General features: G+C 39.9%; 1 protein-coding gene across 18 annotated transcripts in view; it reads right to left on the minus strand.

The window, feature by feature from the left end:
* Window positions 1-24,385, minus strand: part of ADCY2 (adenylate cyclase 2) — a 262,534-nt gene that overhangs the window by 161,363 nt on the left and 76,786 nt on the right. For 15 of the 18 annotated variants that reach the window (XM_045571823.1, XM_045571821.1, XM_036409666.2 and 12 more), the window contains one exon: window positions 16,881-16,937. The exons of the other annotated variants lie outside the window; for them this stretch is intronic. In XM_045571823.1, coding sequence (XP_045427779.1) covers window positions 16,881-16,937 — 57 coding nt within the window. The remainder of the gene's footprint in view (window positions 1-16,880; window positions 16,938-24,385) is intronic. 18 annotated transcript variants of the gene reach the window in all.

Raw genomic sequence — 24,385 nt, forward strand, 5'->3', positions numbered from 1 at the left:
ACCGAAATCAAACCAGGGACCTTGTAGTCCACAGGCTGATGCTCTATCCACTGAGCCAAATCGGATAGGGTGAAAGACGTATTTTAAAAAATAGTTCAAGAACAGAATGACACACAGGGAATACGATGCACACCCCCATCACCAACAAAGAGGCCTGATCTGTAATTTGATGATGAATTGATTATAAAAGCCCCACTTCCTTCCATTAACTACAACATCTTGAGAGGAGAGCTGGGGGTGGTGAAACTAGGGTGATACCTGGGAAGCTGAGAGAGAACCAGGTCAGAAGGAAACAGATGTCCAGTGAGAGTCTGATACAAGTTGAAAGCCTTAAGTAGCTGAACAAGGCGGGCAGAGGGTTTGAATCAAGACCCTCTTTTCCGGAACTTTCTAAAACTGAGAAGTAAAGTTGGTTGGACTACCCAGCTGACATAGTCTTCAGCCTTAAGGGATCCATCTGAATTCTCTGTGGGCTTAATAGAGCTTTGCACATACACTGTTTTGAAAGAACCAAAGTATGAACATACACATGTTCACCAACCCTCACCCATATCCTGATTTACAGCCAGTAAACATTTGGTGATTGTCATTATATTCAAATATGTACTTCGTCCCCAAAGAACCACTTCTTTATTAAAAATAGCACATTGTCCTCACTTTAGTCAAATGCAAGAGCATGCTCACATTTCAGAATGTCATTGGAACACTCTAGTTCTCTCATGCGGGGCAAAAGAACTTAGGTTAATTAACTCTTTTATCTATAAAGCAAGGCAAATCCCTTTACTTATTTTTAATTTGAAGGAAGAAAAATGAAAATTAAGCATATTTGTGATTTAACTAATCCTTTTCTTTTCTATAAATAGCCTTGCCATAACTTGTTTCAGCACTAAAATCACTAATAAGCAAATTCGTATTTATTTATTTAAGCCTGACCTTTTTAATGTGATGTCATTTTTCTTTGCAGACACAGAATACTTGAATGACTTGTTTTTACTGGCCAACTTCTAAGCCCTCCCTGTTTCTTAAATAGTTTATGCCTTGGTGGGATGTTCATCGTAACACTAGCAGACTCATCATTTGCTGCACTTTGTCATGTTTTGAGAAAGAAATGGAGGGTTCTGTCTTGGCACCACAGTGAATACCTTTGGTTAACAGTTCTCTGTGCCACTCTTGTGGGTCTGGAGAGGTTCCCTGTGCTGCCTGTGAAGCACAGCCATCACTATGACAGAGGTGTCCATGTGCTTGGAGGGCCCCACCTACCTGAGCCCTGGTCCACCCCACAGTTAACAGCTGCTCTATACTCTCTGGCTGTGACTGCATGCTCACCGTGCCCCTCCTGGAGGAGGGAGCTATCTGAAGGGATGTGATCCTTGCCTGAAAGACCTTCACAATGCCTCTTGATGTATCCAGGCCCAAATGAGTTAGGTATATTTTAGACCAGATTTGGTCCAGATAGGTCAGATAAGCTACTGCTTTGTATTCTGACTTTTTACTTTGCTTTCTTTCTTTTTCCTTTCTTGAAGGCCTACTAAGACGACCTAGAACTTTCCTAACCCAGGTTAAGAGTTTTCAACAATTATATGCAAAGGATCTGCCATTGAAAGAATATGATGAGAGAACCCTATTGTATTGCACTCATACTCCATGAGCTTCAAAATACATTAGGGGGAAAATACTCTATGTCTTACATGTTCTGGTGTTCATATAGGGATCAGCAATTTTGTCAAAACTCACTGAAATGTACACTTGAGGCTGGCTGGTGTAGCTCAGTGGTTGAGGGTTGACCCATGCACTAAGAGGTTGCTGGTTTGATTCCCAGGGCTCGATCCTCAGTAGGGGGTGTGCATGAGGCAGCCAATGGATGTTTCTCTCTCATTAATGTTTCCATCTCTCTCTCCCTCTCCCTTCCTCTCTTTCTAAAAAAGTCAATAAAAACACGTTTAATAAAAAAAGACATGTATACTTGAGATAGTACATACACTATGTATGCTTTACCTAAGTAAAGTTCACCTGAAGTCTTAAGAGGAACACGGGTTATGGGGCTGCTCACTTTGTGAGAAGAGCCATCGGTATGCTCCCCCATGGCCTTCAAACTAGGTCCCAAGGAAGGACCAGCCCCAGGAGTGGCTGGTGGATGGTTAATGTCCTGAGGCTTGACCAGCACTGCACTGGCCCTTTTCTTCAGTAGAATGAGGTGGGCCATAGAGTTTCTTCTCATTAAAAAAGAATAATAATAAATAATATATTTTAATTAAAGTATTTCAAAACATTATATCCTGGTTTTAAATCTTTAGTATAAGAGGGTTACTAATAGGAAAAAAATATAACTCCTTTTACAAATATTCTTATCTTCTGAGACCTCCTAAAAGTAAGTAAGAAGGCCAATCTATTGTGGTCTATTTATGATTCAAAATAATAAACAATAAATCATTATAAAAAAGAACCTATATATAAACACATTTTTCTACCATCTGATTTTAATGACCACATTGAAAGGGGATTTCTGGGGACTGAAAAAAGGTACAAAAGAACATTTATAAAATATGTTATGTTCAAGAAAATATTTGTTGGGAGATTAAATTGTGTTATATTCAAAGGCTTTCAAGCATGTGAGACAGCACATCCAACTTTGGTTAAAAATCCTTAAAAATGGTATTTGCATAATTTTATTCCCTTTGAAAGAGAAATGCAAAGGTCTGCAACAAATAGTGATTCATACCCATGAGTCCTGGCACATGCAAAGACATTGGAAGAAAAGTCTGTCAACCATCAAAATACTGATTTTCACTGATGAAAGACTCTGAATCCAGATCCTCATTACATTTTTAAAAACAATGTATTCAATAATTAAAATGTGGGTTAAGGAAAAAAGTTTGGTTTTCTCTGTCTTAACAAGTCAGTTTATTGGAAATGGTTTACCCCAGTACTTCAACTGGTTTCATAATAAACAGTCTCTTGGAAGTCTAATATGACGCCCTATTCAGGAGAGCAATTATGATAAAGTTATTGTTCCTTCTAATCAATAGCTCTATTAAAATATTGCTATTAAAGCATTATAAGATTCTCATTAAGCCATTGATAGTAATATGTTAGTTAAATGGTACAACTTTGTACTGATTTCATTATGTCAGCTAACATACTGTTCAGGTATTAAAATTAAGTTTTTACAGCAAACAAAAATAATACATCCCTGAAAGACTTAAACCAGAAAAATAGTAAAAGATACTAGGCACAATTTTAGACACAGTCTATTCACAAACTGGTTTTCAGAGTTAAATGACCTCTATAGGACTCTCTAACTCTTTTTCAACCATATCTGCTAATTATATTCTGGACACTCAAAGGTACATACATAGTAGTACGCAATGGAAGTTTTCTGTTCCCTGTAACATCTCTTAAAGTAAGCTTCCCCCAAAAATATGATATTCCAGAGTTAATGAGAACCCTGACATTACTTGTATTCAAATATCAGCATTGGCAATGCTCGGTGATCACTGAATCTCTGGGAGATTACCGTGTCTGGCACATGACAGGCTTTATTAAACATTTTAAATAGTTTAAAAAAACACATGAAGATGCATACTTACTCATATATGCTTAAAAGAAAATCATGGACATTATGACATGCATTTTGGGCCTTTAGATGGAAGCCTGATCCCACTGACAGTGATGCAAAATAACAACATGGACTTGGACACTTCCTGTCAATTCAACTGGGTCAAGTCATTTCAACTCTCTGAACCTCTGTTTTTAAATGTTCAAAATGGGATATTAATATTTATTTTGTACAACCATCAGGAGGACTAAAATCACTATGAATGTGAATGATATCGCCCCTGAATCCTAACTCTCATGAACTCAGAGTAGTTTCCCTTCCTTGCTTGCCCCATTACTAAACAGTATCCTTAGAGGCACCAATAAAGTGAAATGTGACGAAACAAAGACTGATCTTGGAGAACAAACTTTGAAGATTTTAAATTTGATGATATCTATAAATTTAAACAAAAATAAAGACTTAACTCTACCTGTGAGGGGGTTAAGAAATATTTCTTAAAGCAGTTGACTTGGGATGACTCAAAACATCAAGAAGCAATTTTGTAGGCAGAGAATAAAGAGAGGGACAGAGAAAAGAGAGAATGCCTTAGAGTAGCAACCAAAAAGTTCCAGGGGCCCCAGGGACCATTTTAAAGCAGATGTTCGTGGCTGAGATGCTGAGCATGAGTGGAATGGTAGGTGATGATGGTGGGACTGTGATGGCATGCTGGAACATGTGCTGTCGCCTGTAAACCTTATGGCATGGACCAAATGCCTCCATGGATGCCTTGGACAAAACTAGATGTCCTCCAGGGCCTCACCTATCCTGATAAATACGCCAGGTTCATAGCATCTATTGTATTATCCTTTATAGAAACATAATTCCTGTGGGACAGAGCCCATCACTGTTACATAACACTGTTGGTTTTATGAGTGCCTTTCTAACTTTTATTTTTTTTAGCATCATTATCCTCGCCCACAAAATCGCCACTTGTCATTGTGTGCTGCTGATTGTAGAGGCAGGAGAGCTGCTCAAGCACAGGCTTTCACTGCACATGAAAGCAATCAGCTACCGCCTCTCCTCCCAGGGAAAGCATCAAAGGCAGACGAGTAAATAGCATGGCCGCCTCTCTATTTTTAATCTCACAAAGTTCATTACATGAAAAACAAAAATGGCTTTAGCATTTGGGACAAGTTGCCAAGAAGATTCTTTAGGGCCTAAAAGTCTGAGGGTATAGTCTTGACTATACTTTCAAAATACTTCAATGATCAAAGTGCTTGAGCCTGAAGAAAGATTTCTGATCCACGGCTATTAAGAAATATTAAAGTTACTGGTAAAAGCTAAGACTCTAATAGCTTGTTCTTGAAGGGACAGAATAATTAGGAGCCGCTGAGGCAAGACTGAAGTACAAGCAGTTTCTGTAAACAGACATCGAGCCCCAGTGGCCCACAGGTACAAGATGTAGGTACTCCGCCAGTGGAGCAAGACCAAATCCGTGGCAAATCTTCTTTCTGCCATAATTATTTCTTTGTGGGATTTTGTTTTTCATCCAATTTTCAATATTGGCATCTATATTTATAAAACGTTATATAAATATAGTTTACAAAAGTAGATTCATTATCTTTACTTTAAGCAGATTACAGAAAATCAATGTATGAAGAAATCGTTGATATAGAAAAAACTTCAATTATAAATATTGAGCTTTCTTTGCAAAACTGTCCTCCTAATTTAGAAACACCAGTTTGATGCATGCCTGAGGTGATCTGTTTATTTGATTTGGTCATAGAAGATATGAAAATAGTTTCACAAATGCTGCTCCTTGTTGCCAGGTTCAGCCACAGAATGGGCATGTTCCAATCCAACCAGTGCATGAATCTCAGAGGGAGAGCCTGGGACTTTGAGAAACTCCCTCCCTTGGAATTTATGATGATGGAGAAACTTGCTGTGGCCATTTCCATAACAAAGAGCATGTGTTTCAGAGCATAAGGAAATAATAGACCCTTGTCCACAAGCTTCTTCAGAGACGTCAGTGAGGATGTGAAAGGCCAGTAGGAAATGTGATAAGGATGGGAAATGAGTCTATTTTCAAAAACTAAAGCAACTTAACATAGAAAGCAGGTAAGCAGTAGCTGACACACCTGCTCAGTGCAAAATGCTGATACGCCTTAAGGACAATCTGCTCAGGTGGGGGGTGCCACCAGATGTGTCATTGATAATAAGAGGAACACGAAGGCAAATGAGATCAGAAGCTGTCTAGTTTTGGAGTCTTGTTAGAAATTCCTAGAAAGCACCCTTTCCTGCTTATGCTGCAGAACCATAGGCACCTGGCAGACTCTGGGCCTCCCCAGGCACATCTTCATGCCAGCAGATGCCCTCACAGAGAACAGACACAGATGCAAAACCCAGGCCAGGATCTGCTTTAGTAGAACTTTTTGGGAGCTCCTAGAGTGAGAGAGGGCCTCCCCACTCATGCCACCCAGCTCTCATGCTCAACTCCAGGAGCCAGAAATCACACTATCATAGTTATCTGATACCAGGTAATTATGTAAATATCTGAGTGTCCATCTAGTCTAGTAGGTTCGAATTCATTGAGGACACTGAATAGTTCCTGACCCAAGTCTTTATCAAAGGGACATTTGATGAGAGAATAAACACAATAAGGAAACCCGGGAAAGTGACACAGCATCCCTTCCCTGGAGGAGACATCCTACTTTCATGCAGCTTCTCCACGAGAAGCAGCAGCAGCGTGGGGATGCTAGCATTTTAGAATGTGCAGAACTAGCATGTGCTGAAAGCATAGTTGATGTCATAAGCCCATGGAGCTTAAGGCTCAGGAGGTAACAGACACTGAATAAAAAAGGAAATATGTACTTGAAATTATGCAAAGTCCTTTACGGCAAATGCATAAAGGGGTTGGGAGAAGGAATAATGGGGGCCTACTTGGGTTGCAGAGGAGTCAGGTTTCTCTAAGGAGAGAAACAATTTGAGCTGAGACCCGGGGGCCAAGAAGGAGCCAGGACACTTCAGGTGGACAGGCTTGGTACATTCTGTGAACTAAAGGAGGTCAGGTATGCAGGGAGAATACCAAAGTCAGGATACCAAGAAGGCTTTACAAAGATTTGAATTCAGTCTAGTGGGTATGCATTATAATGCATGCAAAATGCAGTCTGATTTACAAGATCACTTTTCATAGGAGAAGGGGCTGAGGGAAGGAAGCAGGTGTAGGGCTTCCAGATGTATTGTAAACTGACCCGGACTTGGAGTCTGGCGGTGTGAGAATGCGGGCAGGGGCAGCGTGGCCGTGGGCACTGGAGCGAGAGGCAGTGTGCCTGCACTGGCATCTCAGCTCTGCCACCTACATGCTGTCTGGCTGTGGGCAAATTGCTTCTCTCTCCAAGGCTCAGTTTTCACACCAGGAAAAAGGAAGGAGGAATATTATTACCAGGATTAAGTAAAATGAAACATGTTAAACACAGTAAGCCCCAAATAAATATGCTGATATCCATCACTGTGTCTATTACTGTCATATTTATTCATACATTATCACTCATCCAAGGCCTACTCAGGGCATGGCACTGTGAAAATGAAGATCTATGAGAAAATGTTAGATGAACTGGATTTCTGCTCCATCTTGTGTAAGGAAGACCACAGAGATCAGTACAGGGAAAAGAGCTTACTCAGTGTACATTTAAGGCATTTCACATCTACTGATGGGGGACTCTCTGGCACTATTATTTTCTAGATGACAGATAGCAGTGAGAGGAAGGAGGAAGCCTATCTTTAATGAGTAGCTTTCCTAAGGCAGAAAAAGTAAGTTTCTACCAGTGGTTCTGGAAACTGGTCATTTGGAAGTGGAAATATCCTCAAGCTTTTGCAACGATCCCCTCTGAAAAGAACAAGGGTACAGACCTCACTTGAGATACCTGTGGTGGCTCTGATAACACAAGCCAATCAAATCTCCAGGCCTTCAGTGCCTGTGACTGAACTACACATAAGGTAGGAATTCTAGGAAAAGCAATTGCACAGAACAGTGAAATGTGCAAGAAGGCCACGTATCAGCTGGAACAGACCCCATGGGTTGTGGGCTGAAGGACTATGACGCCATATCATAATCAATATGACCTTCAGGGAGAAGCAACTGCCCTTGTAAAGGTCAAGCCAACCTCTTTAAGCTCAGAATCTTGGATAATTTAAAGTAAATATACTAGTAGACCAGCACTACTTTTCTAAGCTCCCAAGTGTGTGACTGTTGGGGTTGGACAGGATAATCTGGGCACAGCTGCTAGAACTTTTGTGAGCTGCCAGAATGGAATGACCATTTATCTCCCTTCTTCACAGGCATACAGATCCTCCCACAGCCAGCTCTTTCACTAACAGAAAACAGAGATGTGGTGGGTGATATTGGTTCACACTCAGTCACAAAGGCCAAAGACACATACAGATGCATGCTTTCACTAAGACACAGCCCCCACACACAATCATGTAAACTGACACAATGTCAGACACCAAGACCACACACACTCATGTGGGCATCCACACGTGGCACCTCGCTCACCCACCCACACAGCAGTGGGTGGTGGGTGTGTGGTGGGTTGGACACTTCCCTTCCCCAAAACTTCTATATCCTAATCCTTAGGTGAGGGTTGAACCAGGACTCAAAGATGTCCATATCCCAATCCTCAGAATTGGCAAATGGACTTTGCAGATGTGATTTAAGTTAAGGATCTTGAGATGGGAAGGTCACCCTGATATGTCTTAGTGGGCTGAATTAAACAGGGATTTTTATAAGAGGGAATAGGAGATGTGGTGATGAAAGCAAGAAGTTGAAATGAGACAGGAACTGGGTGGCTTTTGGAAGCTAGAAATAATAATAATAATAATAATAATAATAATAATAATAATAATTATAATTTTTCTCTAGAACCTGCACAAAAAAACCACCCTGCCAACACCTTGACTTTACCCCAATGACACTGATTTTATACTTGTGGGCTCCCACATTGCTAGAGAACAAATTTGTGTTGTAAGCCATCAAATTTGTGGTACATTCTTATAGTAGCCACAGGAAACCAATAATGCCTGCTCACCTCAGGCAATCATTGCTGACTCTGTGGGATCTTCCTTCCATAGGGAACATGGATTCTGATGGGCAAGTCGTTTTTCATGGGGAGGGGGCCCAACATGGGTGGGGCAAGCAGGAGGACTAGGTAAATTGCCAGTAAACCACTTTTTCTCAGGTCCAATGGAGATAGTTTTATTTCTGTCTCTCTGAGTCATAAGTGTATCTCTCAGTTGATTCTGCAAAAAAGAGGAGTCTAATATGGCATGTGCTCCTGAAGCCTTAATTAGTTTCTTATGTGTGAAGAGGACTGTAACTGTCTGGAAGTATAAACACTATATATATATTTCTGTTATTGGTTCTGTTTTTATGGAGAACACTGATGAAAACACCTGTTAATGCTAATCAAAAGAAAGCTGTCATAGCCATACTAATTTTAATAAAGCAGACTTCAGAACAACAAAGATTATCAAGGACAAAGAGTGATATTACATAATGGAGAAGGATCAATTCTGTAAGAATACATAATAATCTTAAATGTGTATTCACCCGACAACCGCGGGTCAAAACACATGAGGCAAAACCTGATAGACTAAAAGGACAAGCCCATTCATATACTTAGTGATTTCATATCCCTCTCTTAGGACTTGATAGATCAAGCAGGCAGAAAATCAGTAAGGTTTGAAAGGATCTGAATAGCATGATCAATCAACTTGACCTGACTGACATTTAGAAAACACTCCATCTCACAACAGGAGAATATAGATTCTTCTAAAAAATGCAAGAAAAAATTCATCACAATCAACCACATTTTGAGCCATAAAACCAACTTTAATAAATTTGGAAGTATAGAAATCATATAAAGTATGTTTTCAGGCCATAAAAGAATTATACTAGAAATCAGAAGCAGGAAAGTCATTGGAAAATAACCCAAATATTTGGAAATTAAACACTATACTTCTAGATACTCCATCAGTTAAAAAAGAAGTTTCAAGGGAAATTTAAAAACATTTTGAACAAAATGAAAATAAGAATTCCACCTATCAAAATATGTGAGATGTGGCAAATGTGGTACTTAGAGGGAAATTGACAATTTCACAAGTTAGTCAAGAGTAAAGATCTAATATCTATAACATAAGCTTCCATCTCAGGAAAGTAGAGAAAGAAGAGCAAGTTAAACATAAAGGAAGCTAGAAGGAAAGCAATAATAAAATTAGAGATGAAATTAGTGAAATTAAAGTTGAGAAAATCAAGAAAAATAATATCTGGTTCTTTGAAAAGATCAATAAAATCGATAAACTTCTCTCTGGGCTAACCAACAATCTTAGAATAACTGGAGAGATTTAAAACATATGTTTTATCAAGTCCAATACTTTAGAATTTAAAAAATTACTCTCCTCTGCTTCCCAGTTTGATTACTGAATCAGGGTCTAAGCAGCACAGTGAAAACAAATGCATTGCTTGCCATATATTCACCAAACCTGTGTACTGCTGTTAGATGAAGAGTTCTATACATTTTTTTTGGGGGGAGGGCGGGAATCTAGGAGGAGATCCATAAATTGGTGGCCTGTGTGGCATCAGTCTGTTTCTTGCATACCAGTCCTTTGCTTTAGCTAGTCACACTCACTTCACATGAAGGTTTTCTGATTTTCCAAGGTTGTTCAGAGTAAACTGATTGTAGTTCTTAAGGTATTTTTTACTTTTTTTTCTCTCTCTCATTAAAAAAACAAATACAGAAGGAAAGAAGAAAGAGAATTTCAAGTGATTTTCATCTGGTTCTGGGTAATGAATGGTGTTGATGTCTTCCTAAGTTGAGACCACACCAGCAATATTTCTCTAACTGAATGTTCTCAGCATGGTTGCATAACAATGTCATAACCACACCACCACCAGGAACTTCCCTGTACTTTTCAGTGAGCCATGCTCTTTACCCTGCCATTATTTTATAAGGCTGTTTTCACATGGGTGCTCTGCACTTTCTTTATATAAACAGAACTGGGTAGAGCTGGAAGAGATCTCAGGATCAATTTATCCAAACCCCTTGTTTTACAGATTAGGGTATTGGCATGGGAGGAGAGCGAAGGGCTGGGGCCACTGGTCTACCCCCAGACTCCCAGGTCAGTACTCTCTCCTATGACCCTGTTAGTGTCTTCTCCCTGTCCCTGTCCCAAAAAAATGACTACCCATATTTCTGCTTCACTCACATAATCAGTCACAAAAGTGGCAATGGTTCCGCTCTAGGCTTTGAAGAAACCTATTCTTTCTATAATATTTACCCTGTCTTTCCTTTATATTTTTTAATTTTTTAAAGAAATTTTTTATTGATTTTAAAGAGGAATATATTCAGAGAGGGAGAGAGAGGTAGAAACATCAATGACGAGAAAGAATTATTGATCGGCTGCCTCCTGCATGCTCCCTACTGGGGATCAAGATCACAACCTAGGCAGGTGCCTTTGACTAGAATTGAACCTGGGATCCTTCAGTCTGCAGGCCAACATTCTATCCACTGAACAAAATTGGCTAGGGATCCCTGTCTACCCAGTGATGCCAATTTCAAAGGAAGTCTTTCACTTTGACCTTGGCGTCACTGGGTACACTGGATCTGCCTGCTCCATTGGAGATGGATCCTTCAGGTGACATTGCTTTCCCAGGCCACATTGCTCTGTCTGATCCTCAAGCCTTCCTTCAGGATATCATCAAGTTCCCAGGAAAAATACAGCCACCTTCTGTCTCCAATACTCCCAGTCTCACAGCCCACTGTGTCTACCAGGAGCATGTGTTCCCTTCAGATCTTCGATGGGAAAGGGTTTTGTATTTTCCTGAACATATTTTCATTTTACAAGTCTTGCATTTCATACCATCTGCTAATCTGGGTACTTCTCATGCTGCCAGTCAGCTTAAATTTTATTTTTAGATGCCAGCTTTGGGCAGACCATGAAAACTCTGCAGGCTAAATTTTTAGACATTCTAAACAAAATATCTCAATGGTCTTTTTAGACCCCATGAGAGTGAATTGTGTCAGAAGCTGAAATTGCTGAGAATTACTTGGTGGTTATTTCATGAAAAGAGAAACAAAGCAGCTGCAAATGGAAAAGGATCAAATAACTGCTGTTTATGTAACTATATCATGCACACGGGTCAGGAGAGTTGACTGTAAACAGGCAATCACATGTGAAACACAAGATTGGGGAACATTTTCAGCAAAGACAGCAAAATCTGACAGCTGAAAGGCAGATAGCTGAGAGGACCCCAGAGGACAGGATAAAAATCCTTAAGTGCCTTTTTACCTCAGAAGGTTCTAATCTTCCCTTGACCCCTCCTTCCATTTGGACTAAATGTAAGAGTGAGAAGTAGAAGCAGGAATGTCATGAATCAATAATCTTTTAGTAAAATGGGAGTTCTTCCCCAGCTATCTGTCTGTTTCAAGCAGACCCAGTGAGGATACTGGCTTGAAAAGCTCTGACCAGCAGATCCTGGAATCTGTTCCTTCTGCCTTTTGGAGATTCGGGAGGAATTGTTTAGCAGTGCCCCTAACCTCAAGGTGAAAAATGAATGGGGTGTGTGCCTGAATGGCCCAGCCAATTACACAGTGTCAGAAAATGTAACTGTTACATGAAATCCAAAGCATCTGCTTAAAATCCAGAAGAGGATGTTCAGACACAGCCTGGGCACCACAGAAGTCAGAGCTGGAAAGAGGATTAAAAACCTGATTCTTACATCAGAGTGGAGGAATTAAGACCAACTAGATAAAATTAACCTCACCTTCATTCACTATGGATATGACAAAGGGGGGCATCTCATGAGGCTCACAGAACAATGCGTGATGACTGTGCTCCCAGAGCCCAAACATGGGCTCCTAAGACAGGAGCCTGGTCATTTTTTTATCTCATTTCTCTGCCCATGACAAGTAACCCCAGATCCTTGAATTTCTTTCTATTCATCTGTTCCTAGATGTCTCTTATCATCTTAGCATTTTCCCTCTGATTCCTCTATAATACTACACATTGAAGAGCTCAGAAAGGGATTTAAAATCCATGTCAGGATCCAATTTGCCTTGAAACCAGAAAGTGACATCAAGATTTAAGGACATTGGGATTGTTGTAACTCTTTTGGATACTCTTTTAAAGATACCACAACCTCACTACTTTACAGTGCTGACATGCTCAGAGATGGTGCAAAGAGATGGAAACGTTCATTCTTTCCCTTGTTTGGTGATACCAAAGGTACTTGGATGTTTACAATGTCCCTACACTTGGCCATGCATTTTTGCACCCATTCACTCAATTCCTCATGGGTTTATTCATGCACACATCCATTTAACATTATGTACCTTTGGTGCTGGGACAAATACAAATATTAAAAAGCTCTGAACACTGTCACAGATTCAAGGCCCAGGGAATGTGTGGTAGGAGGACATACAAACAAATAAGCATGCTTGCATATGATGTGATAATGTCTGTAGAAAATAATAAGGAGAACAAAGGGCAGCTGCTCTGGGAGCATGGGGAGTAAGGAGAGGGCTCCCACCACCTCAATCCTCATCTCCAGATCAGTGATTACCCACTGGGCACTGAGAGCCAAGGGTACTGACCCCTTCACCACCTTAGCCCTGCTTCTTGTCTAATTGGGTCTATCCCCTGGCAGAACAAATCAAAAGAAGAAAGGAGAGTGAGACTGCTGCAGAATAAAACATATGACTTTGTAGCATGAGTTCTTCAGACAACACTGAGACAGGCCTGATAAACACTGAGAAAAACAAACACCACCACTTTGGACTGAATGGTCCAAGTCCTAACTCCCAAGGTGACTATGTGACTATATTTGGAGTAATAGAGTAATTAAGGTAAAATGAGGTTACAAGGGTGGAGCTCTGACCCAACAGGACATTTGTTTTTATAAAAAGAGACACCACAGTGTCCTCCTGTGTGCTCTCTGTCTCCACCCCCCACCCACACACCATGTGAGGACATAATGAGAAAGCAGCTTCTGCCACCAAGCAAGAGAGCTCTCACCTGAACCTGGCCATGTTAGCATTCTAATCTTAGATTTCCAGTCTCCAAAACTGTGAGGGAAAAAAAAAATTCTGTTATTTAAGACAATCTGTCTATGGAAACTTGTTATGGGAACCTGGCCTTCTAAGACACCAACCCATGTAATAAAACTCTATTTTGTCTCTTTATCTGTCCTTTTTTTCTTTCCTATCCCATTCTTGGTCCATATCTTGACCTAGAGTTTGAGGCTCAGACATGGCATAGAAGGTGAAACTGTAAGAAACCAAAGAAATGATTAAAGACTACATATTTCCAGCTGAGGACCCACCAATAGGTGTGAAAGCCACGTCCCTGGTCTTCAGTTGAGGGAATATTGGTGGGAGGCCTTGTGGGGACAAGTACATGTATCCGTGCATGTCTCACTGACCAGAAATCTGCGACATGGGATGATCAGATCCCTCCTATAAAGGTGCCATGTGCTGGTCTGAGTGAGGAGAAACGTGAAACCCCAATGTTGGCTTGGGAATAGCATTTGGCTTCTCCAGGGAACACTTCAGAAAATAGTCCAAGATGTCCCACTGGCAAATGACCCGGTTAACGCCCTATTTTTCTCACTTTTGACAAGAGATGAACTGTATCTCAAGGGTTTTCAATACCAGGTGTTCTATTAACCCACAGGAGCTCAGATTTTCACGCATTAGTAAAACTTTCCAACACCACTCATTAGTGGAATGTGGGCTTCCAGTGCCTCATGAGGATGAAGCTCACTGCCTTGAGTCTCGGTAGGTACACTGCAGGATGGTCAACCACACCAGATGTGGGCCCTAAGGGACTTACATATGTAACTCTTGTCCTACTCAGCTCCATAGGCCACTTGGAATTCAATTCCAATGCATTTTTATGTTCTACTTCTCTTAGCTTCTGTAAAAGTCATTTCTATTTAGTAAAATATATTACTGCTGCTGCTGCCTACTGTTCACTGAGGTCCAAAGATCAGCCCAGTTTGATAAGTTCTTCCTACGTGTGAGTTCACTGATTCAGCACCAAGGTCAGCAACGACTGAGATGAGGCTGGCATTGCCCTTGCCATTTTACAGATGAGAAAACTGACAAAAGTAAACTAAAGAATCAGCCCAAGTTCATGCAATGCGGCCACATGGTCCTCCAGGAAGCCCATTCTGAAGTAGTTTACCATTGATTCGGGAGTGCTCTTTGGCTCAATGCCTGTGGGGAGGAAAGTAAGCCAATCTGGTCAGAGGGAGACTTGAAGCTGTGATGCAGACTTGACAACTTCAGACAAAAAACAAAAACAACAACAACAACAAAAACAAAAAAACAAAAACAAACAAAAAAACAAGCCAGCAACAAAAAACCCCACAAGCTCTAGAGCTGAAATGACCCATCAGAACTGCCCTGCATTGGGCTAAGATAAATAGCACATTTAATCAATCTGCAATAATGTATCTTATTTGACACGAAACTATTGCTTTGAACAAAAAGAAGATAGAGGTAGCTGATAGGGGACAAACCATCATTGTTCATTTTTTCAAGAAACCCTTCTTTTTGACGCTCCTTAGATCAAATATTTTCAAAACAAAACATGATCTGATAGGGCTTCCCTTCACCTCTGATCCTTCTATCCTCTCCCACAAGCAGCCCCATAAATGCTGGAATATAAACCTCGGTCTTATTCCACCATGAGAGTGAAATAGTCCATGAATGACATGACAATTCTCTGTCGCCAACATTCTGACAGTTTCATTCTAAAAGTTGCCAGAGCATTTTAAAAGTAGTTTGGTGTCCTGCAGGGAAGCACTAATGTTTGTTGTTGTTCATTTGCTCAACCAACTGAAGTTTCCCTGGTGGGATGATGGTATACAGTTTCTGCCATTTAGAGAAGGTGTTTTATCTGCTGGGCTTGGGAAGGATAAGGAAGGAGAAAGAAGAGGACTTTGAGGTGCATTTAGATTTGCTTTAGGATTTAGCACTTGCCTGTTGTTACTTCTTCTCCATGTTTATTCCCACTCCTTCCAAATCACAATCTTTAGGACATATAAAAGATAGTTTTTTAGAAAAGGTAAATGTTAACTTATAAAACAGAAGGTAGATCATTCTCAATCAATAGCTGGATGCTACGCAGAATGAACAGCAGTACAGTCTCCTTTCCCCCCAGGCGGAACATATTAATATCTTGTGTTTCTCTAAAGACAAAATAGTAGGAACAGAGATCAAAATTCCTAACAATTAGTCTCCTCCACAGCCAGGAACCAGGCAGCTGGTAACCTGCTGTTTTTTCTTTGAGCTTCTCAGATTAGATGCTAAATACAATTTAATTCCAGACTCCAATATACAGTTCCTGAATTATACTGAAAAAGAATCAGTTATGTAACGAATCTGCATTACTACTGATTACATGCCTGCCATAAGACGAGAGGCTATATTTTCTATTTTAGGTCTTATCTAAAAATTTCCCAATTATATCACAACTTAAAGATATTAAAGTATCCACCATGTAAAAGAATCCTTTGTAATTTCTATAAAATTGAGTGAGTAATCCTGTTAGAAAACCAATAAACACAGCTTAGTTTATCTTCTTTAATAAATATGGATTTTCATTTAACTGGCTTGCTTCAATAAATCTATATTCAAATTCCTCCATCTCTCATGGGAAAATAAAAGTTATATGAAATGAAGGTTCATTTCATATAAATACCAAGGAAATGAAAATGTAAGAAGGGTAAGTCTGTTTCGAATATAAAATGCAACTGTGATATATAAACAGGAATATCTGAAAATTCCTGAGCATGGGTCAGCATCCTGCTGACAGCCATGCCGATCTACAGAAGTTTAGCAGAGGGAGAAAGACAAAATGTATATTTAAAATGAAATTAATGTTATACAGGCACAGGCTGCAGGCCAGACCCACTGCCTCTGTCTAGTAGGGAAGACTCCTGGCCAGGTTCCTCTATTGTTTAAGGGCTGCATAACTGTCACCCCAAGGGCTCAACCAGGGAGCAGTCACCAGGGCATTGGGTGGGAGGTTTCACTGGGTTTTCCTAGCATCCCTCTCCTTTTGCCTTGATAGAATCCTATGAAACGATTCCTCACTACTCTTGTGGAACTTTTAGTCAAATGCATGTTATGCTACTAATATAAGCCAACTTACTTCCCAGTTAACTGTAAATTGGTAAGAGCTTCTCATTCTTATGCTAAATTTATGGTAGGTAAAATATTCTTATACAAACAATATAAAAATGCTTTTATTTATTTTTCCAGATACTTTAATACTTTCTAACCTTTATTATTAAGGGATTCCAGATTCCCTTAATAAATGCAAATCTCAGAAATCTTTTCTTTGAAACACAGTTGGAGAAAAAAAAAGAAAAGAAAAGAAAACAATTAGAAGAAAAGTTGCTGAAACCTGTACAAAGTGATTCACAGAAAGTAACTAAAAAGGATCTCTGTCTCTTTAATAAATAACCTCTGTTTAAAATGTGTTCCTTCACTTCCTCTTGCTTGTCCCATCCTCTCTTCCTGCCCTTTTTGTCATTTTCCTTCCCTCCCAAAGAATTTACTGCTCAACAAATGCATAGCAAGGAAGCATTTGTACCCACAGGACACGGGAAGCCAAATTCACCCACAGTGACAAAGTGGGCTGGGTGTCAGATTGTTTACAGAGGGGAGAGTCCAAGCTGGGGGAGTGGGATGTGGCTGAGGGATGGGAAGCTGGGCCAATGACAAGGCACCAGTGCAGATGGAGAGGTGGAAAATGAAATAAGAGACTGGTTATATGCCTGCATTAATAAGATAATTCAATATATTAAGGATCAAGAGATCTACATATTTTTCACTATTGGTAAAAGAAGCCATATTAAGAAGGGAGAAAACTGTCCTGAAACTAATGGTGAGTTGAAAATTAAAATATCCATGTGAGGTCTTGTGTTTAATAAATCAGTATAATGTACATACTACCCAAAGCAATCTATAGATTCAATGCACTCCCCATTAAAATACCAATGACATATTTCACAGACCTAGAACAACTCTCCAAAAATTCATCTGGAATAAAAAAAGACCTCAGGGGGATGAGGGCATGAGGGGGGAGGGAAGCGGGATAATGGGGGAATAAAGACTCATATGTAACAATGTAATCAATAAAAGAGAGGCCCAAATAGCTGCAGCAATCCTGAGAAAGAAGAATAAAGTAAAAGGGATCTCAATACCAGATATCAAGCTGTGTTACAAAGCCACTGTTCTCAAAACTCCCTGATACTGGCACAAGAACAGACATATAAATCAATGGAATAGAATAAAGAACCCAGAAATTGACCCAAACCACTATGCTCAATTAATATTTGAAAAAGGAGGCAAGAACATACATTGGAGTCAAGACAGTCTGGAAAAATTGTATAGATACATGCAAAAAAAAATGAAACTAGACCAGCAACTTACACCACACACAAAAATAAACTCAAAGTGGATAAAGGACTTAAACATAAGACAGGAATCCAGAGGCAGCAAAATCTCAGACATATGCCAAAGCAATTTCTTCACCAATACAGCTCCTAGGGCAATGGAAACTAAAGAGAAAATAAACAAATGGGACAACATCAAAATAAAAAGCTTTTGCACAACAAAAGAAACCATCAACAAACAACATAGAAGCCCACTGCATGGGAGAACGTATTTGCCAATGTTGTCTCCAATAAGAGTTTAATCTCCAACATTTACAGGTAACTTATACAACTTAACAAAAGGAAGATAAACAACCCAATAAAAAAATGGGCAACAGGCCTAAACAGATACTTTACAAAAGAAGACAGAAGGAAGGCCAAGAGACATATGAAAACATGCTCAAAGACACTAATCATCCAAGAGATGCAAACCAAAACGACAATGCGGTACAATCTCGTACTAATCAGAATGGCTATTATCAACAAGTCAACCAATGACAAGTGTTGGTGAGGATGAGGAAAAAAAGGAACCCTCATGCACTGCTGCTGGGAATGCAGACTGGTGTAGCCACTGTGGAGAACAATATGGAGTTGCCTCAAAAAACTAAAAGGAAACTCCCATTTGACCCAGTAATCCCACTTCTAGGACTATATCTCAAGAAAACAGAAACACCAACCAGAAAGAATATATACACCCCTATGTTCATAATGGCACAATTTGCCATAGCTAAGATTTGGATATATTCAATAGCTCAAGTACCCACCAACAGATGAGTGGATTATAAAACTGTGGTACATCTACACAATGGAATACTACACTGCAGTAAAAAAGGAATTTTTACAATTTACAACAGCATGGATGAAACTGGAGAGCATTATGCTAAGTGAAATAAGCCAGTCAGAGAAAGATAAATATCACATGATCTCACCAATTTGTGGAATATAATGAACAACATAAACTGATGAACAAAAACACATCCAGCCAAGACTGGTTAGGCTCAATGGATAGAGCGTTGGTTTGGGGACTGAAAGGTCCCGGGTTCGATTCCGGTTAAGGGCATGTACCTTGATTGCGGGCATATCCCCAGTAGGGGGTGTGCAAGAGGCAGCTGATCAATGTCTCTCATCGATGTTTCTAACTCTATCTCTCTCCCTTCCTGTCTGTACAAAATCAATAAAATATATTTAAAAAACAACAAAAAAACATCCAGAGACAGAGAAGCATCCATCAGATTGTCAAACCACAGAGGGAAGATAGGGGAAGGTGGGGGTTAGGAGAGAGATCAACCAAAGGACTTGTATACATGCATGTAAGTCTAACTAATGGACACAGACAAATGGGGGGGGGGGGTGGGGGCATGAGTGGGGGGATAAAGGGCCAATGGGGCAATAAGGATACATATGTAATACCTTAATCAATAAAGAAAAAAATCAGTATATACTTTTATATGGGGAACTAAATAATCCATTGAAAGGTAAGGATCATTCATTCAAACAGAAAATCAATAAGGAAATATCAATAAGGTCTTAACTGACACATATACCAAATGCGCGCGCGCGCGCGCGCGCGCGCACACACACACACACACACGTGAATGTACTCTGGGCCTTGGAGTACTGACAACCCGATGATAAGACACAAAGCCCAGATCTTGCCTCTAAATGTCATTGTTCACTAAAAAGAGCCAGTGCTCCTTGCAGAGAGGCTGATTTTAGAGCCAGGGTAGGGGAAGCACAAGATGAACCTGTGACACTATATTGTGCCGGAAAGCAAGGATGGGGATAAAACAAAAGGACACTGAAACCAGCTTAAAGAAGTCCCCAGAGGACAAATTGGAGACTATATGGACAGCAAAAATCAACATTAACCATGGTTTATAATCTATTGAATAAAATAGGAAAATACAAAACAGTGTAGATATAAATAAATAAAGAAAACAGCAAATCTGCCTAGTTTCAAAGTACCTCTCTACATATATTAATTACAAAGAGGAAAGGAATAATGTCAAAGGATAAATGACTGATGGACAGCACCATCATCCCAATGACCACCATAAGTAATGAGACAAAATGGAATTATGCAGCCCTGATAGAACGTGATGTGGACACACCATTATGTCTCTGATTCCTGCCAACAAGGCATGACCTCCCCCTCTTCAGAAGGGAACATCAGACACTCCAAACTGAAGTATATTGTACAAAATAGCTGGTCTGCAATCTTCAAAAGTGGTAAGATCATGAAAGCCAAGGAAAACTAAGCAATTGTCCCAGACTGAAAGAGACCAAAGAGACCTGAGATCACAGTGCAGGGTGTCTCTGCTCTGTGTCTTTTGCTACAAAGGACATTAATGGGAAAGATGAAGGAATCCGAACAATAGTAATAGGCAATGTGAATTTCCGGATTTTGTATGGTTATGCAGACCATGGCACTGTATTCCTACACTAAAGCATTTGGGTGATGGGATAACTTGAAACGGTTTAAGGAAAAAAAACACACACACACACAAAAACTCTCAAAACTGGATTGGCAACTTATTGGCAGACTTAAGATTATTTCAAAGTAAAAGTAAAAATGTTGTAGGATTATATTAAAAAAACATGCAGTAAAAAGACTATAGGAAATCCTCATACATCAATAATCATCATAAATGTAAATGGATTGAATTCACCAATAAAAAGGCACAGAGCAGATAAAAAAACAAACCCAACTTCATACTGCCTTCAGGAGACACATTTCAGCTGAAAGGACAAATATAGATTCAAAATGGGAAATGATTTTCCAATCAAAAGGCATCCAGAGAAAAGTGAGTGTAGCCATACTTATATTTGACAAAACAGTCTTCAAGAAAAAAAAACAAAAAAAACACCAAGAACAAGAAACAAAGATGGACATTTTATAATAATAAATGGGACTATACATCAAGAAGGCATAACTTTTTAATATATATGCACCCAATCAGGAAGCATCACCCTATCTAATAAAGAGGGAATATGCTAATTGACTTTCACACGGTCGCAAAGATGGTGGTGTCCACAGGTAATAAGGAGGGAATATGCTAATTGACTTCCTCCGGAGTCCCCCACACCTCACAGCCCCCTAGCAGCCCAGGGCCAGCCGAGGTGCAGGCAAGCCTTGGATGTTGGCTGCCCAGCCTGCAAGCCTCAGATGTTGACTGCCCAGCTGCCCAGAGCTGGCCCAAGGCATAAGCAAGCCTCAGATGGCAGTTGCCCAGCCACACAGGGCTGCCTGAGGCTCAGGTAACCAGAGCCAGCAGAGGCTTGTGCTGCCAGCAGTGGCAGCAGCAGAGGTGCGATGGGGATGTCACCTTCCCCTGATCATTGGGTTGCCTCTCACCCATGAGGGCTCCTGGACTGTGATAGGGGGCAGGCTGGACTGAGGGACCCCGCCCCCCTTCAGTGCATGAATTTTCATGCACCAGGCCTCTAGTAATATATAAAACAACTACTAACATAACTAAAAGGAAAAAATGATTAAAAAAAACCCAATTATACCTGATTAACAGGTATAGATTTATCATTCAAACAGAAAATCAATAAGGAAATAATGGCCTTAAATGACACATTAGACCAAATGGACATAATTGACATTCACAGAGCCATTTGTCCCAGGACACCAGGTTATACATTCTCTAGGGCACATGGAACATTTTAAGGATAGACCGTATGTTGGGACACAAAACTAAGAATTAAACATCATATTTAAATATGTTAGGAAATATCCATAATTTTCAGTTATTACATTCGTTTCCTAAATTAGATGATATGTCAGAGTCTGAGGATGAATTTTACTTCAGGACAAATGCTGGTAAGATGAATTTCTTGAGAACAGCAAACTCTGCTACTCAACAGGAAAGAGGACTAAGGTTAGATTTCCTATTAAGTCAGTATTTTGGTTAACAGACAAGTACTCCATGTTATCAATGGCAATGTTAAAAAACTAAAATGAAACAAAACTGTTTAGTATGGGTTCATGCTCAATAAAATGCACTCTTTCATTGATGGTTTAGAAAGCAGGGTGATATTGATCATCACTGATGGGCAATCTCTTCTATCAAACCAATGTTTTCTGAACAATTATACCACAACAATCTGTAGCATTTTTACTTACACACATTTTCATTAAAACAATTCAATAAAGTGTTTTTCCTGCAACAGAAACCAGTGTTATTTTTTGGTTATAGTTTCAGCTCTCTTCTTCATTATTTTTTTAAAATATATTTTATTGATTTTTTACAGAGAGGAGGAGAGAGGGATAGAGAACTAGAAACATCAATGAGAGAGAAACATCGACTAGCTGCCTCTTGCACACCCCCTACAGGGGATGTGCCCACAACCAATGTACATACCCTTGACCGGAATCGAGCCTGGGACCTTTCAGTCTGCAGACTGACGCTCTACCACTGAGCCAAACTGGTTTCGGCTCTTTTTCATTATTTTGATGTGTACCCAGGAACCTTCCATTTTAAGTCTACTGACATGTTTTGCCTTTCCCAGTCAAAGTATTCCTAAAAGGATGAAAGACTGACCTTATGTTTTTCCATTCCTTTCAATGGTATTCTTAAATAAAATACTATGAAATGAAGAAGTATTAATCTTTTTATTATTTCAGGATTATATTATCTGGCTATCTAGTGATAACTATTTTTTGTTGGCTTTGGAAAGTTAACAAATAAAAATTTAAGATTACATTCTTTCTCTTCATTATGTTTTTACTAAAGAAAGAAAATAAAAGTTCTTAAAAAAACCCAAAAAACTCCATATGGTTATAACCTAGAATATGCCAGGTTCTTTGCAAAGCAACTTACTTTTTCCTTAAAAAAAATTCTAATTGATCATACATCAATAATCACCCAAATATAAATGGACAGATATTATAATCTTCATCTCCCAGATATTTTCCTATGATATCTGCTCCAATAGACACTTACTGGTATAAATGAATCAAGGGGTAGAAGAGACAGGTAGAAAATGTTCAAGGGATGCATCCCCTGGTAACCCAAACCAGGAAGGGGCCAGGAGACATGTTTGAGTGCTTTTTGCAATGTGAGGAAGACTTTCCTGCCATGATTTCATAATGTCAACAGGCAAAAACACATCTGCTGCCTGGCCCTGCAAGGGACCACCTCAGGCCGAGCTTAATGGCCCCACTAAAGGGAGGGTGGAAGAGTGAAATTTATGGGAGAAAGAAAAATACTCCATAAATAAGCTCAAGGGAGGCTCAGAAATGCAGAAAAAGGAAGAAAAAGCTGGAGCCGAGCTCGGGAACAAAGGAGCGTCTCCCACCTCCTCCCAGGCATGGCTGGGTTGTTCCTTATTTTAAAACACCCACCTTCATTCTTTCATTTGATTAGCTACTGACTGGCCTCCATCTGTGTCAGGCATGCAGGTTACAGCCCTGTGTCTACTCTGTTCAGAGAGTGGGGCTGCACTGACGAAAAGCGTCACTTTCCTCTGCTTCCTGGGAGGTGGACTCTTCTTCTTTTTTTTAAAAAAAATATATTTTATTGATTTTTCACAGAGAGGAAGGGAGAGGGATAGAGAGCTAGAAACATCAATGAGAGAGAGACATAGACCAGCTGCCTCCTGCATTCCCCCCACTGGGGATGTACCTACAGCCAATGTACATGCCCTCTACCGAAATCGAACCTGGGACCCTTCAGTCCGTAGACCGACGCTCTATCCATTAAGCCAAACTGGTTTGACAAGGGGGGTGACTCTTCTTAGCAATATCTGAACAAGTCACCATGAACCTGGAGCCCACCGTGCAAAATCAGGGGCCATTGCCTTCACAGGGGCTCAGTGCTCAGAGGATGTTTCACAAATACAGGCTGCTTTTTATGAGCATTGTGTTTTAAACGATGAGAGAGAAATATTGAGAAGAGTAATCAATCCCTAGAAAGCATTCCAAGTAACAGAGATTACTACAGAACCAAGCGTCATCCTCCAGGTCTGTCTCATGTTTCCAAATAAAAAAAACCATCAAGCACATGACAACTAGTTTCTAAGATCCCCAAGGGCTCAGGTGACCCACGTCTTAAATCATCTTTATGACGATAGTGCTGTTCTTCACTACTCTTCCCCACTTCTCCCCCCCGATGCATCTCTTTGGCACCACAGCTGCATCTTTCATTTGGTTCCAATAGAGCAAACTAAAATACACCTTTTACAGGTAAAAAGGAGACTATTAGAAATAACTCTAAACCCCTAATCCTCGTGTCTACAGATGGATGTAACAAAAAATCAAATCACCTTTCAAATGCTTTTAACTAATTAAATGGTGGCTTCTTTGAAATACCATTTATAAGTAAAGCTAAATTTGCTGTTAT

The sequence above is a fragment of the Pipistrellus kuhlii genome, unplaced genomic scaffold (genome assembly GCF_014108245.1).
Source record: "Pipistrellus kuhlii isolate mPipKuh1 unplaced genomic scaffold, mPipKuh1.p scaffold_m20_p_4, whole genome shotgun sequence".
NCBI lineage: Eukaryota > Metazoa > Chordata > Mammalia > Chiroptera > Vespertilionidae > Pipistrellus > Pipistrellus kuhlii.